The following is a 25973-nucleotide window of genomic DNA, read 5'->3' as shown; positions in this document are numbered from 1 at the left end:
ATTGTCTCTTTGGAGAAGACCAAGAATTATTCTGTCAAAATTGGGGCTAATTGCACGCTTTATATGTATGTGTGTATTTAAAGGGGCACTCTCTTTTTGCCCCCACATTGAAGATCCCACCCCTTCCCCAAAATTATAAAGGGAAAAGAAAAAAAAAATTCAAAAGCACCTAGTGTTTTATCTTTTTTATCCAAAGAAAAATGTGTGTGTGTGTGTGTGTGTGTGTGTGTGTGTGTGTGTGTAGACACAGAAGCATACACTTGTACACACACATGCACATGCACACTCGCCCCCGGTATAGACGCACACACTGACTATGGCAGTTCAAACATGTAGGCCATCTGGTGAGAGCTGACATTTGTAGTGTCCATTCTAAGACTAATCTACGGAAGTGAAGGGAATGTTTTTGTGGAGATTAGGGTTCTGACTATGCCGATTCCGGCTTCGCACAGAGGAAAACATCATATTGCAACCAGGGACTTTGCACTTGTGCATTTCTCGCAAATGCACAGTTTTGTAGTGCACTCTGAGGGTCCCCTTGTTGCTATACATTTTGTGGCAAATGTTGCACATGATCCCACCATTGTTCCCAGACAAGCTGCTGAACATAAGAGATCCTGAAACTTCAGCCCCTAGGCTGCCAGGGAGGGCAGGGGCCTCAGCCTTGTGTGCCGACTCCCCACTGTCACTCGCCCCATCAATGTCGTCGAGAAGAATCCCCTCGTCGCTGCCTGCGTCAGATTCTCTGGAGGAATGGATGCTGCTGCTAGACTGGAGGCTGGAGGTGGTGCTCAGGTCAAGGACCATGTAGTCCTCTGCCATGCCTCTCCCATACCCATTCAGGTGGGAGTCTTCAGTCCCTGCGGGAGAAGAGGCGTCTTCCCTGACATCGAGCCCCATAGGGTGCTGGGCACCATAGATCTTCACCAAAAATTCATCCCGGAGGTCCTTGCTAAGGGAGGGCTGCGATGAGTCTAGGCCCATGTCATCGAGTTCTTTGGTCAACAGTTTACGATGCAGATTTATGTTGGCACTGTGTCTAGGAAAACAAGAGGGAAGGGGGGTAGATGTATAGGGAGTGGGGAGGGGTGAGAAAAAGGAGAGCATTTTAAAATGGATTCAGCTTTCACCAGGCAACACATAAGCACATTCATTGCTAATTACACCATTATAAAGCAAGCATTTCCCTATATCCTCAGGATTTGGGAATAAGTGGTAGTGTTGGGAGGTGTAGTTAAGGGGGAACTTTCCATTAACATAATATTTATAAAAGAGTAAAACTCTTCAATGGTAGGATGAATGCAAACCCAGGCATGCAACTTTTTCTCAATGATTACTCTGTTAGTTTTACTCTGTAGCAGAATCAGCTACAGAGGATCTCATAACAGGGATTTTTAGAACATATATTAATTAGAGTAAAGGAATGGAAACATTCTCCTTATCTAAGTGCAATAGTCCATTTACCTAAAAACAAAACACCTCTTTTTAAAAAATATAGTAAACATTGTAGTTAGAGGTATCAAAAATATATTGTTTAAAAAAGTAAATGGTCTAGATAATTTAGTTTTAACTTAACAAATAATGAAATATTCCCCCTCCACTTCCTTAGCATTTCAAGTTTTAGGTGAAGAAAACTTTAGCTTAATAGATTAGCAATTTGAAATAGGTTTATAGACGATCTTTAACAACATAAATCCCCCTTTTCAAATGATTTGGGATCTTAGTTAAATGAACAGTAAAATACATTTATTTTCCAGAAATTGCTGCATTTCAATGTTGAAAGAAAGGGTTTTCAACAACAATTCTATTTTAATACTTATTTAAAACAAATTGAAAAATAAAAAACACCCACCCACCCTTAAAAAAAAGTCACACTAAAAAACCCCCAAAAAACAAAAAATCAAAAAAACAACCAGAAAAAACCCCAAAGGGACAAAATTAAAACACGATAAGTACAAAAAAAAAAAGGTCAAGCACAACAGTAACATATGGTCCCTCTATCTGAACAACTGGAACCCATACTTCCTAGACAAGCAAAACTTTTGCTCTATGCACTGAGTGCTTTGCTTGTGTGAAAAAGATAGGTTGTGTCCCAGAGCATCCACAGGGACATCATAATTTACAAAGCCTATGTTATTATCTATCTGAAAACATTGCCTTTGTATTTACATCCCCCGTTTATTTTTAAAGTGCCCTTGGGCATATACCTCTCTCCACCAGCAAAGGCTCACATGTTTGAAAAGCACCTAAATTGAAGGCTACCCCAAAATAAACTAGTACATGTACAGATAAATCAAAGCTTCTCAATACTGGTAGAAGCTCTACATCTTGGAGAAGTAATCGTGATCATCAAAATGACCTAAATGGCTGATATAAAATTCAGCAGACCTCTTGATTATAATTAAAAAGTATGGAAGACCAAAATGAGTCACTCCATTAGGTGACAAGCATGGTGAATATTTCCTAGAGATGGTTGAGAGGTATGTGCCGCAGAGACAAGAAAGGTAGAAAAGACTTCTCCACCTTTCCACACAAGACAATAAATAGCACTCTGGGTTTCAAGGAGCAGAGAGGGGCAGGCAGCAGCCCTCTCCACACTGCGCTTGGGAAGGCTGAGCTTACCTTGTGATAATAAGATCAGCTTTCTAATCTTTTGCTAAATCGATCACAAAAGAAAGCAAGAATGAGAGACAGAGAGAGAAAGAGAGAAAGAGAGAGAGAGAGAAAACAAATTCACATTCTAGACATCTGGTTTTTAAAAAAACGTTTTAAACAATAAAATAGGGGTTAAAGTGTTCTGATCACAAAATTATTTTTGATCATCCCATACGCTGTCTTGATTATTTTCAGATCAGCTGCATAATCCAAAAATCATAAATAGAATTGAGCTAACAAACCAAATTCACAGCATCATCATCATCCATGAATGAGTGCTATACAGATGCATGCAGTGTGTGGGGTGGGAATGACAAACAGAACCTGGCCCCACAGTCCCTGCTCTCACACAACCATGCCCTGTTTCCTTGGTGTCAGGTGTCAGATGACTCCAAGGGTAGGTTGCTAGCCCAGTGCAGGAAATGCCTACTGTGAAGTCTTTACTCTGACATGTGGGCACAACACCACCAGAGTTATTTCAAGAATGTGGAAATAGAGTTACACTATGTACTATAACTCTATTGATAAAAGAGTCTGCCAACAATGAGCAGCTCACGAAATCCTACCCGTTTATTATTTTTAACACCCTCCACCCTTTCTTATTTTCACACACATTTTGTGATGACTGTAATCTAGAACTCTGTGTTGCTTCTCACACATCTGCAGTTACCACTTCCTAGGTTCACTGCTGAGAAACAGCAGTCAGACACACAGCAGTCGCATCAAGACACACTGCATAAGGAAGAATAAATTAACATTGACAAAAGGACACACTGATCACCCAGATGGACACGTCTCTCCTAAAATGACTTGTGAAATTACACCTCTCCACCAATATGTTACCAGGAAGAGATTTTCTCTTCATTTCTCACTTACAGCAGTAGAAATCTGTAATCTAATTAGATGATGTACCAGCCCTCAATATCTGTCAACCAAACGATGTACAGAAATGTGGAGACCAGCTCTGGCACTTTGTTCAGCAGTGTCCCTTTTCCGCTGTCAGCAGTACTGTTGGCCTCTGCTAATATAATTACATTGACTTTTATTCAATTAAGTACCATCCCTCTCTTAAAAAAAGAAAAAAAAAAGCTCCTTTATCAATTGATTCAGGTGTAATGCAATAATAAAGATGAACTCATGGCAGTGCATTAGCTCTGCTGTTCATAACTTCAGTACACGGGTTCATTCATGGTAGTCGATTTCCATTATGCAACCACAGTTCAAGAGAATTGATTCTTTTATGTTCATTTCTTAATCTATTTCATTTTTGTTTAATAATCTTCCTAAATGCCATATGCAAAACACTTGAAGTGGGAAAGGGAAGACTGGGCTATGGAAAGTCTGCTGGTTCTCTCTCTTGACAGTGGGCTTGGAGATTTTCTAACTCACACAGTATTACTGGGGTGAAAAGAAGGAGAGCCAAGAAGGGACAGAAGATAGATGGAAATTCTTTGGCGAGTATTGTTTCTCTAGAGGTTAAGGTTCAGCCTTCACAGAATGGACAAAAGACAGCACTTGAATTTAACAAAGACCTATTGTGGGACTCTTGAATCAGTCAATCCAGGCCATTAACTGTCATAAAATGCTGTCCTCATGAAGGTAGTACAAAGACCTAAGGTTAATAGCAATTTGAGGAATATTATAAGTTTATTTGGGTCAGCAAAACTGAAGAGGTGAAAAAAGGAGATGGAAGAGACATAGAAACAATTCTCACCAACTGACAATCAGATGTAGAGAGAAGAAATGAGAGAAAGGCCAGAAAGTGCTGAAAATTAAAGGAGGACACCCAAGTAATAGAAGCTGTTGTACGTAACAAGCGGAAGACAGAATCCATGGCAGCTGGGTACTCCAGGGACAGAGTTGTATTTTCTAGAAACAGATTTCGTTTATCTCCAGAAAAGAATGAATGATCATTACAGACATCTAGGCTGTATTAAATAATATTAAAACTATTTCTACTTATAAATGATAATTCCGTGAAGGTGAATTCTTATAAGAAGAAAAAATAGCTGGGATTAGAAGAGAAAATGAGGGGTGAGGATGTGGTTTTAATAATTATGGTAGTATTGGGACCAGCAGATGGCTTAACAGTTATGTTGCTGGGCTCCCACGTAGTCAATGGTGGTTCGAGTCCCGGACCCAGCAGCTTAAAACTCACACTGAGCATATGTGCATGCATGCCTAAAATCCTAAGAGGAGAGGGTACTCTGGCATGGACATCCTCCCTGGGGGGTGATTTCTTGCTTTCTGACTCTATCTCTCTCTCTCCGAAGAGTGCATACACACTATAGCAAAAATCTCTCTTAAAAAAAGTTATGGTAGTATTCATTAAGACAATGGTCCCAAATTTAGCTGCAAGAACACCACAAACTAAATTTTATACAATCTCTTGTATCCTACAGATTAAGTAGAATACTTTGTGCACAGGAGATATTTAGAAGTACATTTATTTGCCTTCAATGAAGAGATTTTCTCTTCATTTCTCACTTACAGCAGTAGAAATCTGTAATCTAATTAGATGATGTACCAGCCCTCAATATCTGTCAACCAAACGATGTACAGAAATGTGGAGACCAGCTCTGGCACTTTGTTCAGCAGTGTCCCTTTTCCGCTGTCAGCAGTACTGTTGGCCTCTGCTAATATAATTACATTGACTTTTATTCAATTAAGTACCATCCCTCTCTTAAAAAAAGAAAAAAAAAAGCTCCTTTATCAATTGATTCAGGTGTAATGCAATAATAAAGATGAACTCATGGCAGTGCATTAGCTCTGCTGTTCATAACTTCAGTACACGGGTTCATTCATGGTAGTCGATTTCCATTATGCAACCACAGTTCAAGAGAATTGATTCTTTTATGTTCATTTCTTAATCTATTTCATTTTTGTTTAATAATCTTCCTAAATGCCATATGCAAAACACTTGAAGTGGGAAAGGGAAGACTGGGCTATGGAAAGTCTGCTGGTTCTCTCTCTTGACAGTGGGCTTGGAGATTTTCTAACTCACACAGTATTACTGGGGTGAAAAGAAGGAGAGCCAAGAAGGGACAGAAGATAGATGGAAATTCTTTGGCGAGTATTGTTTCTCTAGAGGTTAAGGTTCAGCCTTCACAGAATGGACAAAAGACAGCACTTGAATTTAACAAAGACCTATTGTGGGACTCTTGAATCAGTCAATCCAGGCCATTAACTGTCATAAAATGCTGTCCTCATGAAGGTAGTACAAAGACCTAAGGTTAATAGCAATTTGAGGAATATTATAAGTTTATTTGGGTCAGCAAAACTGAAGAGGTGAAAAAAGGAGATGGAAGAGACATAGAAACAATTCTCACCAACTGACAATCAGATGTAGAGAGAAGAAATGAGAGAAAGGCCAGAAAGTGCTGAAAATTAAAGGAGGACACCCAAGTAATAGAAGCTGTTGTACGTAACAAGCGGAAGACAGAATCCATGGCAGCTGGGTACTCCAGGGACAGAGTTGTATTTTCTAGAAACAGATTTCGTTTATCTCCAGAAAAGAATGAATGATCATTACAGACATCTAGGCTGTATTAAATAATATTAAAACTATTTCTACTTATAAATGATAATTCCGTGAAGGTGAATTCTTATAAGAAGAAAAAATAGCTGGGATTAGAAGAGAAAATGAGGGGTGAGGATGTGGTTTTAATAATTATGGTAGTATTGGGACCAGCAGATGGCTTAACAGTTATGTTGCTGGGCTCCCACGTAGTCAATGGTGGTTCGAGTCCCGGACCCAGCAGCTTAAAACTCACACTGAGCATATGTGCATGCATGCCTAAAATCCTAAGAGGAGAGGGTACTCTGGCATGGACATCCTCCCTGGGGGGTGATTTCTTGCTTTCTGACTCTATCTCTCTCTCTCCGAAGAGTGCATACACACTATAGCAAAAATCTCTCTTAAAAAAAGTTATGGTAGTATTCATTAAGACAATGGTCCCAAATTTAGCTGCAAGAACACCACAAACTAAATTTTATACAATCTCTTGTATCCTACAGATTAAGTAGAATACTTTGTGCACAGGAGATATTTAGAAGTACATTTATTTGCCTTCAATCAATAGTATGCATGAATATGAAAGAAACTTTTCCCAAAATACATCATAGAGGGAAGAAGACAATAATCCCAAGGTGGAAATATGTAAGGAAGTATTTATAGCAGTGACACAGCAAAAGGCAATTTCTGACTCTTAATACGAGAGGGAATAGACAAAAGTAGGGCATGAAAAAGCCCTATAACTTGGTTAACACTTGGAATTACAAATGGTTCCTCTGAACCTCTGTACTCTTTCCATACTATGAATTTACCAAAAGCCTCTTGAAGACTAAAATCACCCTTAAAAGCAAAAAGTAATAAAACTCTGGACTGGGAGGATGATGTCATAAAAACCAAACATCTTAGAAGTATTTTAAGTGGACTACACTGGATTCCCATGTTTGTTTGTTTGTTTATAAAAACTCTGCTATGCAGCCACAGAAGACACAGAAGCCATCAAATGCAGTCAGGGCAATGCTAATGCCCTGTAGAGAGAAAAAGTCCATCCTGACTTGGATTTCTCTTTTCTCATGTTTTCCTTTCCCACTGCTAAAATGTTCAATTTAATGAAATGCTTAACCCATCAAAATTAATATAAAAACAAAAACACAACTTATATAAATTAAAAGTGTTTTGAGATTTTAAATTTGGCTTTGAGATACAGTGAAGGAACTTTTTTTCCCCAAAAAAGAAAATGTCTCATGACCAAATTAGAAAATTAGGCTGTAGAAGTATGAGAGTGAATCAAATGAATGAAGTTAGAGGTTACACAGAATGTCCAACATCTAACTCTTAATTCTTAATCAGTTCTGAGTCATTCTAAATTTAGGGAGTTGAAACAAAAGACTTGGTAATTAATTACAATGCCTTGGATGAAATAGAATTGAGGTCCCATATTGGATTAGTTTTTTGCCTTTATTTTCTCACTCAACTCTGCCAATTCATTCACTCTCTCTCTCACACACACACACAATGCACATACACACGTATTTCTCAAATTATATTCTCCAGAGTGATCATAGAGATGTATACATAGCAGACACTGCATGTATGTGTATGTGTGTATGTATGTATATGAAGTAAGGGAGAGATAAATTTATGTCCAATCTCAAAAGTCTAGATGTCAGGTTTGAGTGTACTGTGAGATTATTGAGTCAATAATGCTCTTGAACAGAAATATAAACTATCAAAACCCATAGAAATAAAAATGAAAACCTCTGCCCTTCATTAGTTCTGTTCTTATCTGACTTGCTGTAATACCATCTATTACACTAATCTCAAATTTGTTTTCCCTCTTTTCTTGGAGAGATTTTTGCTATAGGGCTCATGAGTTTGCTAGAAAGAGAGAGATGGAAAGAGAAAAATTGAGAAATCACTCCCTGGGGGTATGGTCATGCTATAATCCCTTCTCTTCCATTCTCCTTTTGAGATTTTGGGCATGCACGCACAAACCACCAGGTCCAGGATTCAAACCACTGTCAGCCATGTGGGAGTCCAGCACCTAAACCACTATGTCACCTGCTGGCCCCTCCAAAATTTTTGCATTATCAATTACTAATAGTAGGATGCTTACAACTCTGTGAATTAAATGATATTCTTTTTTTTTTTTGAAAGGTTTTTGCTATAGGGTGCATGCGCTTGCCAGAAAGACAGTGAGAGACTGAGAGACAGAAAGCAAGAAATCACCCCCTAGGGGGGATGGCCACACCGCAATCCCTTATCTTCCATTCCTCCATCTTGGGCACGCATGCACACGCATCCAGTGCATGTTTAAGCCACTGGGTCTGGGACTCGAACCGTGGTTGACTACGTGGGAGTCCAGCGACATAGCCATTACGCCAACTGCTGATCCCTTAAATGATATTCTTGACATTATACATTTCTACAACAGTAGTAGTTGTTCCATAGGCTATTATTTAAAGATTCTCTCCAGATCAGAAATCCATTCCCTAGCTCAAGAACAAAGTTCGGGGCAAAATTCTAGTGGATAATGCTCAGTAAACCAAAAAAGGAAAGAAGTATGTATTAACTGCAAGGAATAAAAGCTAAGCAAATTCCTTGCAAATTAAAAGTATGAAATTCAGTCATTTCAATCCTTTTCAATATAAAACAAATCATCCATACTGGTCACGCAGACAGTTCCCTCTCCATTCAAATTATTCACTTGAAGATAAGCTACCACCAAACTCTTCAGGGGTTTAGCTAATTTACTGCACAGATACAGCACGTCTGTTGTAATAACAGGTAGGATGTATTGGGGTCGACCATTTATCAGAATTAGACTTCTTTTCTCAATTCACAGTGAATTATGCTTTCGACCCCCCTCCCTCAGAGCCCGCCATCCCCTTACGGCCCCTAATGTGGCAGGCAAACAAAATTGACAGTCTCATCTTGTCAACAAGGGGCGATTCTCCTGAGAAGCCATTTAACTTTGCAGAGGAAGCAATGTATTAATGTGCCTGTCCCAGGAATGTTAATCATCTTCAAGCTTCCGATCTAACTTTGACGTGAACGAAATCACCAAATTTGTTTACTAAATGAATCGTAATATGCTAATAAGAGAGCATGACATATATGGAAAAGCCAAACAGATGGTTTGTTTACTCCACTTTGCAACTTTATAAATGTTGTAACTCTGAAGATGTTAGTGAGAATTATTGGTTTGTTGGCAGAGGCAAACGTGTCTTTCGCATACTAAATCTGGCACTACAGTTAGAAAACAATTTGTCATTGCTGTAGAATGCATAAAAAATGTTAATGTAGTGATGGCATTTGGGAAGGCAGATTGGTAGATGGAAAATGGTATGCTGGATGCTCAGGTTAAGTGTAGAATTGATATCCGACAGCCCTACTCCCTAACCGTTTTACTTTTGAGTTGTATCTGACACATTGAGGCTTCTCAAGGGTGCTAATTATTCAGTAGGTACCTGTTGCTCTGTAATATGAGACGAGTGTTACATTGTGAATAGGATTATGTTTTCACAGTATTTGGAAATTTTCTCAATCAGGCAGCTCATATGGTGCTCAGTTTACTACTATTGTTGGATAAGAAAAAGCAAAGCCACAAGTCCTAGCATCTTTCGAGGATTTATTGATACTATATAAGAGGTCTAATTTTGAGTTTTATATTTACTCTGTATAAACTAACCCCCCAGCTTCCCATCCTTTGTTTTATAGTCCGACTTAAACAGAATTTAGAAGATAATATTTCCAAAATAATACGAATGGATTTTTTCTTCACATTCAGATTTCTTCTTCTAATTTACAAGCAAACTTTCTTTTCTAATATTTACTTCAGAAAGCATCAACTTCTTTTTAAAGGAAATACTTTTGCATTAACAATTATTAATGTTAGGATGCTTACAGTCCTGTGAATTAAATGATATTCTTGACATTATACATTTCTGCAATACTAGTAGCTGTTATTTAAAGATTCTCTCCAGATCAGAAATCCATTCCCTACATCAAGAAGAAAGTTGAGCATCAACTTTTCAAAGAAAATGTGTTTTCCAAAGGAAATACTTCCTAAGTATAAGCACTCAAAACTGTTTTACGTCATTAAATGATTAATTTATGATCCTCTTTAAAGATGACACTAAGGGATATATGAGTTTCCCAGAGAAAAAGAAAGTATTTTTTTGTACAGGATACTCAATATTATTATTTAACTATGGCCTTACCTAGGATGCTGTGTCAAAAATGAAACTTCCAAAGATATGTAACAAAAAGAATGAGCATAATCTACTTTATATCCTTGATTAAATTATGTCAAAAATTATCAGCCAAAACACAAAAATTTCAGTTATTCAATCGGCAATGCACCTATGCTATTAAACATTTCAATTTTGGGAAAGGTTCAGATGATTTTTATGAAGTTCTTTTTTACTTTTTATTCACATGGACATAGTCAGAAGTGTAGAAATTTTTATTAAAGAGATGCTTGTTTTTTCCCACTGTTATGAACTACTCCCAGTGTCCTACTCCTACAGACACATATTGTGACTACTACTAATCTAACGAGATTTCCTGATGTATCGCTGTGTAGTCCTGAATGTTTTACCCATCTGCACAAGTGAAATGAGAGAGCAAAGTGGTCTACAGAAACCACTGAGGTCATCTTGCTGCCCAAGGACCACTTTGGAGCAAGAAACATTAGCGGCTGTCCCAGCCTGGCGCTTATATCTCATCTGAAACATCTCCTCATTTCTGACCAACAAAGAAAATTTCAATAAAGTACTTTTACTGGTTTAACAACAGTGAGCTCCTGGGATTGTCAAAGTGCTAAGCCTTTTCCAAGGAGAGAAGAAATCAGCAGCTCAAATATAATTAACCTTCCATTCTCAATGCAAACTGCCACGCACAGGAGCTCTGCAGTCTATTAGTGAAGTTATAATGGCCAACAGGCAGAAGCAAAATTGGTCAAAAAGTTGGCTGCTGCTGTCATATTTTTGGAATTATGATTAATGGCACTAATAATGTGGATGATTACTGATATGTGTATCTCCAGCAGTTTATCATATTGCTCTGGCTGCCTACGTCCACAATAAACAGGATGCTATCATTTACCTCTTTATTGAAGGCAATCCTTCTCTTGAAGAAGCATATTCTAATTACTTTGTAATGTTTTATGTCTTAAACATTTTGCAGCTCTGGACCTTGCCAACTGCTTCATGTCTACCATTGATTAATTACTGAATGTTTAATCAAAATTTAGAACCTAATGTAGTCATTTATGAGCACACTGCAGTGCCAAAGTAGTTAGGCTTTGCTCCCAAGTTTAGAGAGTGTTGGGTTCACGATCAAATCCCAGTCATGCATGAGGATCCAAGAATTTCACCTTGGGTGCTCTGAGGTTGCCAATTCCATCTCTGCTGATGAATGGAAGGTAATCTAACTACAGCATCTTTACCTACCCTCTTACCCACTAGATTTCCCTTTCCTCTTCCCCCAATTCCCTCATCAACAAAGCACCGCTGTTGCTGTTTCTGAGAACAAGAAGGTCCTCGTGAATATCCGTCAAGAGAACATAGTTTTTAAGTGGTTAAACAAGTGAAAAATAATTTGCTGGGACAAATACATAAGTTTTTTTTTTAATGTGGATTTTTTATGGTACTGTCATACAACCATTCACCGTTGAAGTTAAGTGTTTTTTTAATACCATTACTGAACTGCTGAAATGGATGCTAATATAGCTTGGAGTGCTAATGTCAAGTCCTGGTAATAAAAAAGACAGACTGCTGAATGAAATAATTTCAAGTAAAAAATAGAACAAAAGTGCTCTCTCTCTTGCTCTCCACTTTTATTGAATTGGGACTGACTGAGCCAATTGCTTTAGAAGTCTGTAAAACACAATTACTAGTGAGCGCACTGACCCACCAGTGCCCCCTCAGTGACAGAGTGGACTAAAAAGGCAGCAGAGAAAGAGAGGCTCTCCTTACCCGGCCACCAGGCTTAGGAGGCTCCTATGGAAGGCCTGTTGGCCCAAATTGTCTTGTTTTACATACAAAATCTTGTTATTTCCCATTGACATGATAAAGTAACGTCATACATCACTTCCTAAGATGGAGATGTCTATTCTGGCAATTAAGGATGATCTGTCTTTTGATATTCTTATTTATGTGAGTGTTTACGTAAAAGCACACATACACGACATTATGTGGATGCATTTATATTAGAATGTTACCATAATTTTTGAATGGCTGGTAATAATTTAGATTGATATATGCAGTAACAAAACTGAGGCATCACTTACATAGATTCAGTTATAAACACTCAGCTTTTTTTCTTTTCTTTCCTTAAGGTAAAGTCAAAATTAGAGCAAGTAAGAAAAAGAATTAAACTGGAAGTGGGTAACATTTTCCCCCTAGTTAATAAAAGAAGTAATAAACTCCATAAAGTACTAGAGTTAAGATCACTAACACTTTAGGCATAACAGCTTCTTACAGAAATTTACAACGCCTATTTTAATTCAAGTAGCTTGTATTAGGACATAAAACCTAGGTATTTTTTAAAAGTGTAATTTTATGGGAAATAACTGAAGAAAAATTGTCCTTTCCTAAAAAGTATTCTTTCTTCCTCTGTGTTAGCTTGCCTGATTCTTGCTCTCACACACACATCTCGGCACTCAAGAATCAAAGTTACTGAATCCCTTTTTTTATGACACTGTAATTTTTTGGCAAGTGTAAATTCCTTTCATATTCTGCCACATTCACTTATTTGAAGCTCATGGGAGTCTTATGGAAAAAACTAAATTATTTCTGAGAAGGTTTTTAAAAAAGGAAAAAGAAATGCTTTATTACTCAGCCTTCTGTATGAAATTTAAACAGAAAAAGAAAAATCTCCCCTATTCTTAGCCTAACAACAAATGACCACTTACAGTTAGAGTTCACGGAAGCCTTTCACATAAGAGGGAACAGCCTATACCAGGTTATGCAAGTGAACGTTAATACACGTGTGCAGTCTTACTACTCTCTTCCTGGTGGAAACTGGCTTATGTTTTTTAAAAAGTAAAGATGGCCTACAACAATGAATCTCTCCAATGAATGAATGACTATGAGAAAGACTCACATCAATTTAGTCTATCAGAAGGTCGGATAAACTCTGGCAGATCAGAGGAAATCAGGAAGACAATCCTTTCCAAGTGGCATCATCATGAAAAATACTGTTGTGTGCTTGGTGTGCATGTTCTGCTCTGATATCTGCCCAAATCTTCCAGATAATGCTGGCGAGTCATAGTGTGTTCCTTTCTAGAGAAGGTAAGAGTATAGAGCTATATCAAAGCATTATGTCTGTGCAACAGAAGTTATATGGCCACAAGAGAATTAATGTTAACTCCCATCAATAGAAATTTGGAAAAAATCTCTTTGCATCATGAAAGGGAAATCATTTGTTGGCCATTAAGCTCTGCTGTCTCTTTGGTACAGTTCTGAAGACGGTGGAAGTAACTGGTGGAGCTCTTGTACTGGAGGAGTGAAAGGTCAGCAGAGGCTTAAATGAGCTTGTCTTGCATCCAGCTGGGCCAGCAGGAGGTCATTAGGAAGAGCCGAGGCTCACTTTAGGCTTGACAGAGCCTCTCCCCATGATACAAGGAGACCGTTTTGCTCATTGCTCTTCTCCCAGTATATAAAAAGAACCCCAGGGACAGGAATGACACTGAAGTTTATCTTACTACCAAAGTTTTGCTTGAGGAGGGCACAACTGGCAATTACTCAGGAGGAGGATTTATTTTGTTTGTTTGCTTTTGATGGAAAGTAATGGAGATAAGTACAAAAGACCTATTGATCTACTGGCTCTATTGTGAAACCAAATAGAGTAGCAGGGAAAATAATCTCTTCCTTAACACTTGAAAGTCAGAGGGCCTGCCCAACTTTCACTTTATACAAGAATTTGGGGAATGGAGAGTTGTAGTTTGATTGGTAAAAATATAGGAAATGAAGCAGATGATGTCTTAAAATGTTCTCTTAAACGTGGAAAGGTTTAACACACTATTTGACAGCTAATTTTATTAGGGCAAATATACTAATAGTTATCTTGAATTGGTGCTAAGTGGCTCATTTCTTGGAGGTATTGCCTAGTGAAATCATGTGTATTTATTGAAAAGCTCACTCTAGAAAAGTTCTTTATAAGTTCCAAACATAGAGAATAATGGAAAAAATGGATGCTGCTATGCCGAGAAGGCGATAACAGGAGGCAGGTAGCATGTTTTCACATCTTCACCTCTGTTGTTAATGTATGCAGTGGCTCAGCAGAGGTAGTTCACGCTAATTTATTCCTGCACACCTGTACAGGACTAGAAGTCAGGTAATAAGACAAGCAAAAACTATATATCTCTTCTTTTTAGCTATAGCTACCCAGAGGCCTATAGAGGAACAAATTTAGTTCTAGAGACATCAGCAGGTTTTAATAAACCAAATACAGATGCCTTGCTCCATAGAAATGAAGAAGTTTACATGTTTAAATCTGGACTGATTTAACTGGCAATCAAGGAGAAAGTTCACATTTGGCACCAATGGTTAGTTATCTCATATTTATTTATAAATCACCCAAAGCAAATATTATTTGGTTTTTAAGTTTATTCACTAGACTGAATCCCCTTTCCTACAACTATAGATCAAACATACATGGTTACCTTTCGTATAAAATTTGAGACAAAACTTGACAATTAGTGGCCACAATTCTAAAGAGAATAAAAAATATGGTGAAACTCATGTAGGATGAAAAACAGACAAACACTTCTTTCTAGGCAGATCATTCTGTTTTTGAGAACAAAGTCCCCATTTTAGTTGAGGGTGTTTTAAAACTGTCAATCACCAAAACAGATATAAATATATTTTAGCATATTAGCAAATGATAAGGAATGGTAGGAAAGAAAACAGAAGGGTATTTGTTTATTTTTTTTCTTAATAAAAATCAAATGTAATTTATAAAAATACAGGTGATCCACAGACAGTCAACCCACCTGGGATCAAAATTTGAGTCTGAGGATGAGGGACTAAAGGTAAACTAGTTAAGCCCTGCTAATTCTGACTATGATGCTCTCTTCAAGAAAATTTCCTTTATGAAGACAGTAAGTTCCTGGCCAGTTAGTTGCAATGTCTTCTTTTCTGGGACTATATTATATGTGCACTTTTTTTGTTTAATAGAGATTTTTTGCTATAGGGCGTGTATGCTTGCTGGAGACAGAAACAAAGAGACAGAAAGTGAGAAATCACACCCCCTCCCACCCCCCACCCACCTCAGGGGAATGGCCATGCTGCAATCCCTTTTCATTATTCTCTTCTTGGGATTTTGGGCACACATGCACATGTGCCCCGCATGAGTTTTAAGCCGCCGGGTCCAGAACTCAAATCTCAGTCAGCTATGTGGGAGAACAGTGACTACCATTATGTTATCTGCTGGTCCTTGTTATATGTATACTTAAAAATGGATGGCCACCATCTCAGTAGCAGAAAAACCAAAAGATAAACAAATAGGAAAGAAGAAGATGGAGAGACTTTCAAAATTTAACACTACACAATATTATCAGTATATACTTGAACAATGTAGCAATCACCTTAGAGTACTTAGGTTCTTTACAGAGAAAATTATTTACATTTCACTTCTACACTTTGAATAAAAATTATTCTAACAGCTACCTAGTGACTGGAATGAATGAGATTTTGTGTATATTAGCTAGCTCTTTGTCATTAGTGTGGAATGGTCCTCTTGGCTTTTGAAATTTATTAAACATACTCTCATTTACAACTATACTGAAAAAGATACCTTTGACACCATTGTTCAGAATCCTCAGTCTTAAAGAAAACCTTGTATGGGACCAGCAGGTGGTGTGGTGATTAAGGCGCTGGATACTCTCCCACGTGGCTGACCAGGGTTCAAGTCCTGAATCTGGTGGCTTGCTTTCTCACTTCCTCTCTCTCTCACCCTCTGTCTCTCTCTGGTCAAATTAAAAAATAATAATAAAATAAAATAAATAATAATTTTAAAAATAAAACTGTGTATGTGCCCCCTCTCCTCCCATTTTGTCATTTTAGACAATATTCTTGCTTTTCAAAAAGTCTTCAATTTGATCTTATAAAATTGAGAAGGACTGGGGCCAACACATGGTATAGCAGATACATCGTTGGACTCCCATGAGAGGAACAGAGGAGAAGGGACTGCAGTGTGGCCATCCAGCTTCGGGGAGTGATTTATTGCTTTCTCTCTCTCCCTGTCTCTCTGGTGAGCACAAGTGCCCTATAGCAAAAATCTCTCTCTCTCAAAAAGAAGTAAAATCTAGAAGGACTATAAACAAAATTCTAGAAATCTCTGCTAACTGCCAAACTTAATACACAGTATTTAACATCTTTCTACTTCCATCTCACTAACACACCTATCTAGAGATCAAATATACAACTCCTTCATGTATAACCATCTTGCAAAAAGTCCAGGAAGACCTGCATATGAATCCTGTAAGGTGTTCCAATCCTGAAGATAAAAAGGCTACTTTTATAAACAGAAGGAAGAGGGTGATTCTACTAGGTTCCTCACAGGTACCCTAGAAACCCTGAGGCCTTGCATACTTCAGCCCCTGCTCAAAATCCCCTCTACTGCTTTACTTGCACAAGGAAGACATGTGGAGTCAAGGATGGTTTTATAAAACTGAGACTCTAGGAAGAAGAAAGAAATAGGTTTGAGGATAGCAGGATTAAAGACAAAGCAGGGTTTCTGTTTAGAAAGGTCTGTTGGCTCAAGAAAAATAAAACCTGACTTAGTTTCATAGTGAGTTGAAAAGGAGAAAAACAGACACAAACTTCCTGTGGGTTCTTTTGGCCAACACAGTGAAAATGGAGAGAGAGAAGGAAAGTCTAAGGGATAGACCAGAGATGTGATCCAAGAGGCTTTGTGAATAAAGAGATTATACCATAGGCTGACATTAGTTGATGAAATGACACTAGGATGCAGGAAGAAGCTGGTATCCCAAGGACATCACTATTTCCAGTTATTTGGTAGTAGCTAACCTTGCATCATTATATCAACTCAAGTCATAGACTCAACAAGAATGAACGCTTTTCCTCTGAAGAATAAAAATGTCAAAATTAAAGTTCTGTGATGTTTTTGACCTGTGATCAAAATGTTTATGTATTTTTAAAAAGTAAAATTTCAAGTGAGATTCAAAATGGTAGAATTTTCGTTCCACACTTTTTTTTTTTTTTTTGAGAGATTTATGCTATAGGGCACATGTGCTTGTTAGAGAAACAGAAAATGTGAGAGACAGAAAGAGAGAAATCATCCCCCATAGGGGATGGCCATGCCACAATCCTTCTCCTCCAGTCTCACCTTGGGATTTTGGACATGCACACACATGTGTCTGGCATGAATTTTAAGCCACCACGTCTGGGACTTGAACTGCAATCAACTACGTGGGAGTCCAGCGACACAACCATTATGCGATCTGCTGGTCCCTCTGTACTAATTTTTAACTTTGCTTTTCTTCATTTATCATGTGTGACAAAGTTCTAAAATTAAAAAGACTAGGTATGATGTGCTACATCATCTAGACAGAATATATTCTGTGTCTTTTTTTTTTTTCTTTTTCCTTTTTTTTTTGGAGGGTTTTTCACTATAGGGGGCATGTGCTCACCAGACAGACAGAACAGAAAGCGAGAAATCACCCCCCAGGGGGGATGGTCACGCCGCAATCCCTTCTCCTCCATTCTCCTCTCAGGATCTTGGGCATGCACGCACACGCGCCCGGCGTGAGTTTTAAGCCACCGGCTCCGGGACACGAACCGCGGTCAACCATGTTGGAGTCCAGCGACATAGCCATTACGCCAACTGCTGGTTCCCTATTCTGTGTCTTTTTTTTTTTTAATTTTTTATTTAAATTTTTATTTATTTATTTATTTATTTTTTTGAGAGATTTTCACTGTAGGGCGCGTGCGCTTGCCAGACAGACAGAGAGAGACATAGAGACAGAAAGTGAGAAATCACCCCCCAGGGGGGATGGTCACGCCACAATCCCTTCTCCTCCATTCTCCTCTCGGGATCTTGGGCACACACGCACACGCGCCCGGCGTGAGTTTTAAGCCACCGGGTCCGGGACACGAACCGCGGTCGACTACGTGGGAGTCCAGCGACATAGCCATTACGCTAACTGCTGGTTCCCCCTATTCTGTGTCTTTTGAAGTTCACTGTCTCCTGTGTGATGGAACACGCATGGAGGTACATCTGTACTCACCCCACTTTGACTATCTTGGTTTGGTTTTTCTAGACACTGCATGGTGGGTAATTTTCTAAGTTCCCAATGCTCATAATGAAAGTGGAGATTGAGGTATTCTCCTATTATCAATAAATGTTTTTCCTCAGACAAACCTTACGTGTTAGGGCATAAGCACACCAGAACTTGTGTTTTCTAGCAGTCTGACATAAATGAAAACACCAAGCTTTGGGGGGTATAGTCTTTTGGTCCCTGAGCTATTTATTCTAGTGTTATGATTTGCAATATTTTCAGCAAACCAACTAAAATTGTGATAGGAATTCATGCAAATAAGCTTAATTTTGGCTTGTCTTCAAACACTCCATTTCCATAAATATTTTATGCAGGTTTTCATGAGTCTTTTATTTTTGTTAAAAAAAAATCCAATGCATTAACCTCATTATCACTAGTGCACTATTTCAAATTTAAAAGAATGAATATTACTGACAAACTTAGGGAGGTTGGGGATAGGATTATATTTTATTATTCAGTGTGTAGCTATCTTCTATGATGTATTCTGGGTCTATCAATGATAATATGGAGCTAAAAATAATTTTTGACTATAAACTTTTTTCTTAACAAGGTAAATGCAGTGGGAAAATCTTCAAGAAGACAAATTTCTCCTTGAAATATGTTTTGAGTTACAGAAAGCCACTTATTTTTCCTAGAAATTTTACTTTTCATAGATTAAGTCCCTTTTACTTCAGTAGGAAGAAACAATTTAAAAAGTTATTTAAAACAGAATTTATATTTCAAATATAAAGGCAAAACAAAATACTCGAAGATAAGTCACTATTTTTTTTTTTTGGGAGAGGGTTTTGCTATAGGGCACGTGCGCTCGCCAGACAGACAGAGAGAGACAGAGAGACAGAAAGTGAGAAATCACCCCCCGGGGGGATGGTCATGCCGCAATCCCTTCTCCTCCGTTCTCTTCTTGGGATCTTGGGCACGCATGCACATGTGTCTGGCGTGGGTTTTAAGCCACCGGGTCCAGGATGCGAACAGCGGTCGACTGCATGGGAGTCCAGTGACATAGCCATTACACTAACTGCTGGTTCCAAGTCACTATTTTTTTAGAGCTACTTTTATTAAATGTTACTTTGTCAAAGAATTCTATCCAATTAACAAGTACTAAAATTTCAGTGGTAGCTATTTGGAAACTTCCTAGTTAATTTTTAATTATTTGTTTCACATATATTGATTTTTATCATGTAATAAAATTTTCTCTAAAAATATTAATAGAACCAAAAACAAAATGTGATGTAACAGGAAGAACGAATTTGTGTGTGACCTGAGTTAGGCTGTCCCATTATGTAGGCAAACTGCTCACGAGCTCATCTCCACATGTGTAGGGTGACTGTGTTAGCCCACCACTGACCACCTTGACACATTCCATTCATATTACATTTTCTTTAGGATTAATAAAGAACATGGTAGGTTTAGAACCAGCTGCTTCTATTTAAGCTCAACTATTTCAGAGCTGCAGCTACATAGTTAGGGTGTGATGTCATCTGAAGGCTGGACAAAACGTATTCTGACTGGCTCTAAAAGTATATGCATGCCTCTCCTTCTGTGCATAATTCCCATGGTAGATGGTATTTTAGAGATGTGCACAAAGACATTGTGAAGTTAAAATAAAGAAACCCACAACATCGCACCATTTCCCCACACCAACAATTACTTTGGTCCCATTTTCTTCTGATATTTTCATTACTTTTAAAGAATTCAAGGGCACACTAAATACTCATGTAAGGAATGATAACATTTCTGGTTATACCTACGGAGATGCAGGCTGTCTCGATGTCCTGGACCTATGGTTCTTTCCATCCGTAAATTTCTGTTTCTATATTGGATAAATATGTGTGTATGAAGATAATATATTGATTTAATTAAAAAGCCACAAGGCAAAGCAGAAATATATATATATGTATATATATATAAGAGAAGCTGCGGCTTCTAAGTGAAGGTTCATGGGGAAGCAGGGAACTGTGTACATAGTTAACTTATTTACACCCAGATGCATGGAAACACACACACACACACATACACGCAGCACACAGAGAAAAATGGCGTGCATTACTGGGTAAGATGGCATATGATTTGCATGCTTAATAACAACAAGCACCAACTGCAACAATCCTTCACGAGCATGGCAACTTAGGTAACACATGGTCACTGTGGACAATCTTTACAGGGCGTCAGAAACATCTATGTTGGATTTATTTAATGTTAAGTTCAACATGACTGAAACTGGCACCCTCCACCCCCAGCAGGAGCAGCCAATGGAGATTTACTGACCTGTCTCTGCTTCGGCGAGAGGGGAAGGCAGCATTGCAGCCAGCTACCGTGCAGACATGCATTTCTTTTAAGTGAACGTTCCTGTAGTGAAGCTTCACACTGTAGGAGCTTTTGAAACTCTTCTTACACACATAACAGATTTTGGGGTCTGGGCTAGAACACAGGTCACCTTCTGGGGAGAACTTTTGAGGGCTGCCATAATTCAGAGATGACGTGAAACTTTCATGCAGGGCAGCCATGCTGGCTCCCCCACCATTGTACAGTCCGTACTGGCTCATATAAAACATGTCGTAAGTGGGATCTGCAAATTCTTCCTTCACCTTGATGACATCCTGGTGAGAGGGCTCACTGTGGTTCTCATTAGGCCTCTCACTGTTCATCAAGCCCTTTTCACTCACTTCACCATGGATATGCTCATCCCCTTCCATGGATTCCTCACCCAATTTGGGCTCTGAAGATTCAGACTCATTCTCGTAGTCCCGCTCAGGCTCTTGGTCCTCAGAAGTCATGCTATCAGCCCTTCTTATTTCAGTCCTTGAAATGCACCGGGTCCTGTTATGCTTAGAAAAGTCCTTCACAGACATGCCTGGGCTCATCTCCTCTTGAGAGTGGCAGTGATTGTCATGGCTCATGTCATTGACCACAGCCCCACCATCATTGGGATCGTCGTCTTCATCATCAAATTCGTCAGCGGTATCAATAATTTCCTTCTCAATCTTTACAGGCATGCTTGACTTCCTGGGCTTTTTCTTGGGTGCCAGGTCAGCACTGGGCTCGTGGGTGGCCATCATCACTGCTGGCACTACTGGCTCAGAAGGTGGTGGGGGGTGCTGTTCTATGGTACCGCTGGTTGGAATGATGGGACTGGTTGGGAGGGAGGTTGGAGGACTCACCATTTCCCCTGGAGTGAGTAAACTCCTATAAAATGGAGGAACTGGCTGTACAGTCTTTAGCCCAGAAAATACCAGCTGGCTAGGGAGAGGATTCTGCAAGACAGGGTCTAGTGGGGGAGTGGTAAAACCCATTGGGGGCCGGCCAGGACTTGTGAGTGTGAGATTCGATTTTGTACTTGCTATGACAGGGGTGGCAGCCCCCGAAGTAGCCCGAATTAAATCTTTGTCTCGGTTATTTCTTAGCATAGGCATGTGAAGGCGAGGGTTGGGGTTTGCACTGTGGCGATTTCGGCTTCGGAGGGAGCTAAAGACCATGTTGCAACCTTCGATAGTGCATCGATGCTTAATCTTCAGGTGTACAGCATTATAATGAATTTTGAGAGTACCTTTATCGTAGAATGTCTTCCCACATGCATTACAGAACACTCTTCCTTTCCTAGAGGCTGAACCCATCCTTCTCATCCGGTGGATCCGGAATGAGCTTTTAGGATGTTCAGTTTTGGTTAGATCACTGACTGGGGCAGAATTTTGAATGGGGGAGACACAAGCTGGCTCGGTTTTGGGCTCCACATTAGTAATGCTGCTCAGGGCATTTCTGTTGGGTGTTTGATCATTTTTATAAGGTGTAGGAGAGACTTCGGATTCGCTGCTCTCGTTATATTCATTTTGGGTTGAAAGGCTCGGCTCCCGCAGCCTCAGTCCTGGTTGCTCCAATAGCAGCCCATTTGGAGGCAACCCCAGTAGTGGGGCTGAGACAGGGTTTATATACTGGAATGGAAGCAGAAATGCAAGGCTGTTTGGGATGTTTTCAAAGTGGTGAATGCTGGAAGGATTGCTGTTCTCTAAGTGAGCAAGGAGGCTGGGACTCCTGGTGCGATTATTGCTCTCAATGAAAGTCCTTATATCTGAGTCTGTCTTTGAAGACGGTACAGCCACAGCCTGCCCTTCTTTCTCCTGAATTGCCATCAGCTCTACAATGGATTTGGTTTCTCCAAACCGCAGAAACTGCTGAAGGGTGATGATTTCCTCTTCTCGAGACATGATAGCCCAGCGGTCCAGTACCTTGCCGGCAGCATCCTAGAGGCCACATCAAAGAAACAACAAAGACAAACACAAAAACTTATTGATTGTGCATAATTATTCAGTGCAACTGAAGGTGCTCTGTCTGCTCATGAAACTCTCAGAGCAAGAGCAGAAAACAACATGCAAGCTCTGTTAATAAAAGTCAACCCACAAAGCAAACTTTTCTGTCATGCAAATGTAGTAATTAGAGTCACAGTTAGAGAAACAGATTGAGTTTAATAATGTCAAAGCAAACAAAATGTAGACCACTGGGGCTCTGTGATCTAAAATGCCTTCAGTACTGCTATTTTAACAACAATGATCTATATACTATGAGACTATTTAGCATATATTAGTATAAGACGTGAACTCTCGCTGTGCAACCTAGTACAGAGGCAAAAATATTGTACCTTAATCCTTAATAAATAGTGACACCATAGGAAGGAATTAAGTATATTTTGCAAATTTACTTCTTCAGCACAAGCAGACACGACACTGGATTCAAAGAAGAAAATTCCTTTAAATAGGAGTTATGTGAATTTTTGAATCAAAAGATTATGAATAAAGTAGTATTACCTCCCACACTCCATTACTAAGCTACATCTTTTCTCTTTTGAAGGGCTATATTTTAGTATCATTTAATAGTAGGCGATCTCATAAGGTAAAGAAAACATCACTCGTGGAATATAATTGTACTTTTCCTGAAAATTGGTTGTAAGCCTATAATTCAAAGTTTGAGTTAGACTTAAAGTATTTGACTTTTTATGATCTTGTTATAAATGACAGCCATAGATATTTAAAAAGTAAACATGTGATGGATTTAGATAGAATAAATGTGTAAAAAGTTGTCTCTTAGCATCCTCCTCTGATAGCAAAGGGAGTCCACAGAGAATACACATCAGTAATCACCAGACTATGTGTTGTTAAATATACATTAAAAAGCATTTCACACTTTCATTTTTGCTAGTAACTATGAGATTTGCCTGGAGGTAGGACTTAAAAATCCTGCAATGTAATGTCAGGCAATCCATTTCAGCATGGATTGAGAGAAATCTATTCAAACACTTAAATAATAACTCCATCATTTTCTAGGGCACCATTTCTTTCCACCAGGATAGGACACTGTAACCCTCTGTGTGAATGACACTTCCTCCCACTCTATCAGATAATTAAAAACAAACAAACAAACAAAAAAACAAAAAACCTCTTTAAAAAGCAAAATGACAGGATACTTACTAATTACAAAGGTAAAAATCCTAATTCTATGGTGGAGAAATCTAAAAGACATCACCTTACAAGAGTGATCAACTTGGTGGAAGTCATGTTAACATCACATACTCTTTTTTTTTTTTTTTTGAGAGATTTTTCTATAGGGTGCATGTGCTCGTCAGAAAGACAGAGACAGAGAGACAGAAAGCGAGAAAGCCCCCCCCAGGTGGAATGGCCCCACCACAATCCCTTCTCCTCTTGGGATCTTGGGCACGCAGACACATGCACCCGGCATATGTTTAAGCCACCAGGTCCGGGACACGAACTGCGGTCGACAACGTGGGAGTTCAGCGACATAGCCATTACAGCCATTACATTAACTGCTGGTCCCCAACATCACGTACTCTTGATAGGGCACACCAAGAAAAGCATACCATTTAGTGGCATTCTTGTGAGAAATTTATAACCTTAGCCAAACTATGAGAAAACACTAGGCAAGCCGAATTAAGAAGCATTTTACAAAATTAATAGGTGGTACTCTTAGAACTGGAATGGTTTGTGTATGTGTATATACATATATACATATATATTTATTTTGTTTTTGCCGTAGGGTGAGTGCACTCACTAAAGAGAGACAGAGAGGGAAAGTGAGACATCACCCCCTAGGGGGAGGGAGGCCATGCAACAATTCCTTCTCCACTCTGTTCTTGAGATTTTGGGCACACATGTATATGTGCCTGGTGTGATCTTCAAGTCTGTGGATCTGGGATTCAAACCATGGTCAGCCATGTGGGAGTCTAGTGCCTTAACTTCTATGCTACCTGCTGGCCCCCAGAAAAATATTTTTAAACAAGTGAATAAAAGATGTTTATAGATTACAAGGGACTAAGAAGATATAATTAGGTATTCCTAAAGATCCCAGATCAGAAAAAACACATTAGTAGAAAAACTTGCAAAATTTAAATTAACCTCTGGATTAGTTAATACTATTGTATCAATCTTTTAATCTAAATTTTCTGGTTTCTACACTAGGGGAGGAAGGATGAGAGAAATAGAAAAAGGATCCCTTTAGTCTGGATATAAAATTTCTTCTGGACCACAATCATATGGTCTGAATGATTATAGCTTATTTGATTAAGTGGACACTGTCATTTATTTATTTATTATTATTTTTTAAGAGCAGTAGCAACTATGAATAGTTACATGCTATTCTTTATAGGGTCCACTCTTAGCATTCTATCATTTTACATCAAGAGTATGTATAGCTGTGTGCATGTGGGTGTCCATTGCTATGAAAACTGTCAAACACAGGAACCAGGAGTTAGCGTAATGGCTATTTCGCTGGACTCCCATGTAGTCGCCCACGGTTCGCATCCCAGACCTGGTGGCTTAGAACTCACGCCGGGCACGTGTACGTGCGTGCCCAGGATCCCGAGAGGAGAATGGAGGAGAAGGGACTGTGGCGTGACCATCCCCCCTGGGGGGGTGATTTCTCGCTTTCTATCTCTATGTCTCTCTCTATCTGTCTGGCGAGCGCACGCGCCCTATAGCGAAAACCTCTCCAAAAAAACCCCAAAAAACTGTCAAACACAAATGTCTCTCCCTCATGATGTCACTAATAGCAGTTGGCTTCTGAGTTTTTTTTTTTTTTTTTTAATGGGGAACACAAGGAGGAGTGTTGGTGTTATAAGTAAATATAAAAGTAAATTTGTGGTTTTTATATAGATTATCTCATTTAAATCCCACTATAACTTCCAGAGCTCAGCAAATGTTTAAAAGATGAAAAATTGGAGGTGAAAGATGGTCAACATATTTAAGTTGGGGTCCAGGATTTGAACCCAGAATTCTGACTCTGAACCATCCTTCCGTGATGCCTTTTCTCAGGTAAGCACACTGGATTTGTGACAATAAGAAGGTGGAGATCCTCTGAACAAAGCTTTCTCTGGAGCACTGTTATCAGGCACTATAATGTCCTTTCCTACACCCTCCTTTTCCTTTCCTTTCCTTTCCTTTCCTTTCCTTTCCTTTCCTTTCCTTTCCTTTCCTTTCCTTTTTTCTTTCTTTCTTT

General features: G+C 39.0%; 1 protein-coding gene across 6 annotated transcripts in view; it reads right to left on the bottom strand.

The window, feature by feature from the left end:
• Positions 1–219: 219 nt before the first annotated feature.
• The window catches only part of BNC2 (basonuclin zinc finger protein 2), a 515687-nt gene continuing 489933 nt past the window's right edge, over positions 220–25973 (bottom strand). For 4 of the 6 annotated variants that reach the window (XM_027769370.1, XM_027769366.1, XM_027769369.1 and 1 more), the window contains 3 exons: positions 20742–22711; positions 20221–20286; positions 220–1039 (listed from right to left, as the gene is read on the bottom strand). In XM_027769370.1, the coding sequence (XP_027625171.1) occupies positions 379–1039; positions 20221–20286; positions 20742–22711 (2697 nt within the window). In that variant the 3' untranslated portion in view covers positions 220–378. The remainder of the gene's footprint in view (positions 1040–20220; positions 20287–20741; positions 22712–25973) is intronic. The other 2 variants (XM_006171180.2, XM_027769368.1) reach the window with 1 other exon arrangement.

Source organism: Tupaia chinensis, unplaced genomic scaffold (genome assembly GCF_000334495.1).
Source record: "Tupaia chinensis unplaced genomic scaffold, TupChi_1.0 Scaffold149424_1, whole genome shotgun sequence".
Taxonomy (NCBI): domain Eukaryota; kingdom Metazoa; phylum Chordata; class Mammalia; order Scandentia; family Tupaiidae; genus Tupaia; species Tupaia belangeri.
The sequence above is the reverse complement of the archived record's forward strand: the minus strand, read 5'-3'. Positions and strand labels throughout refer to the sequence as shown.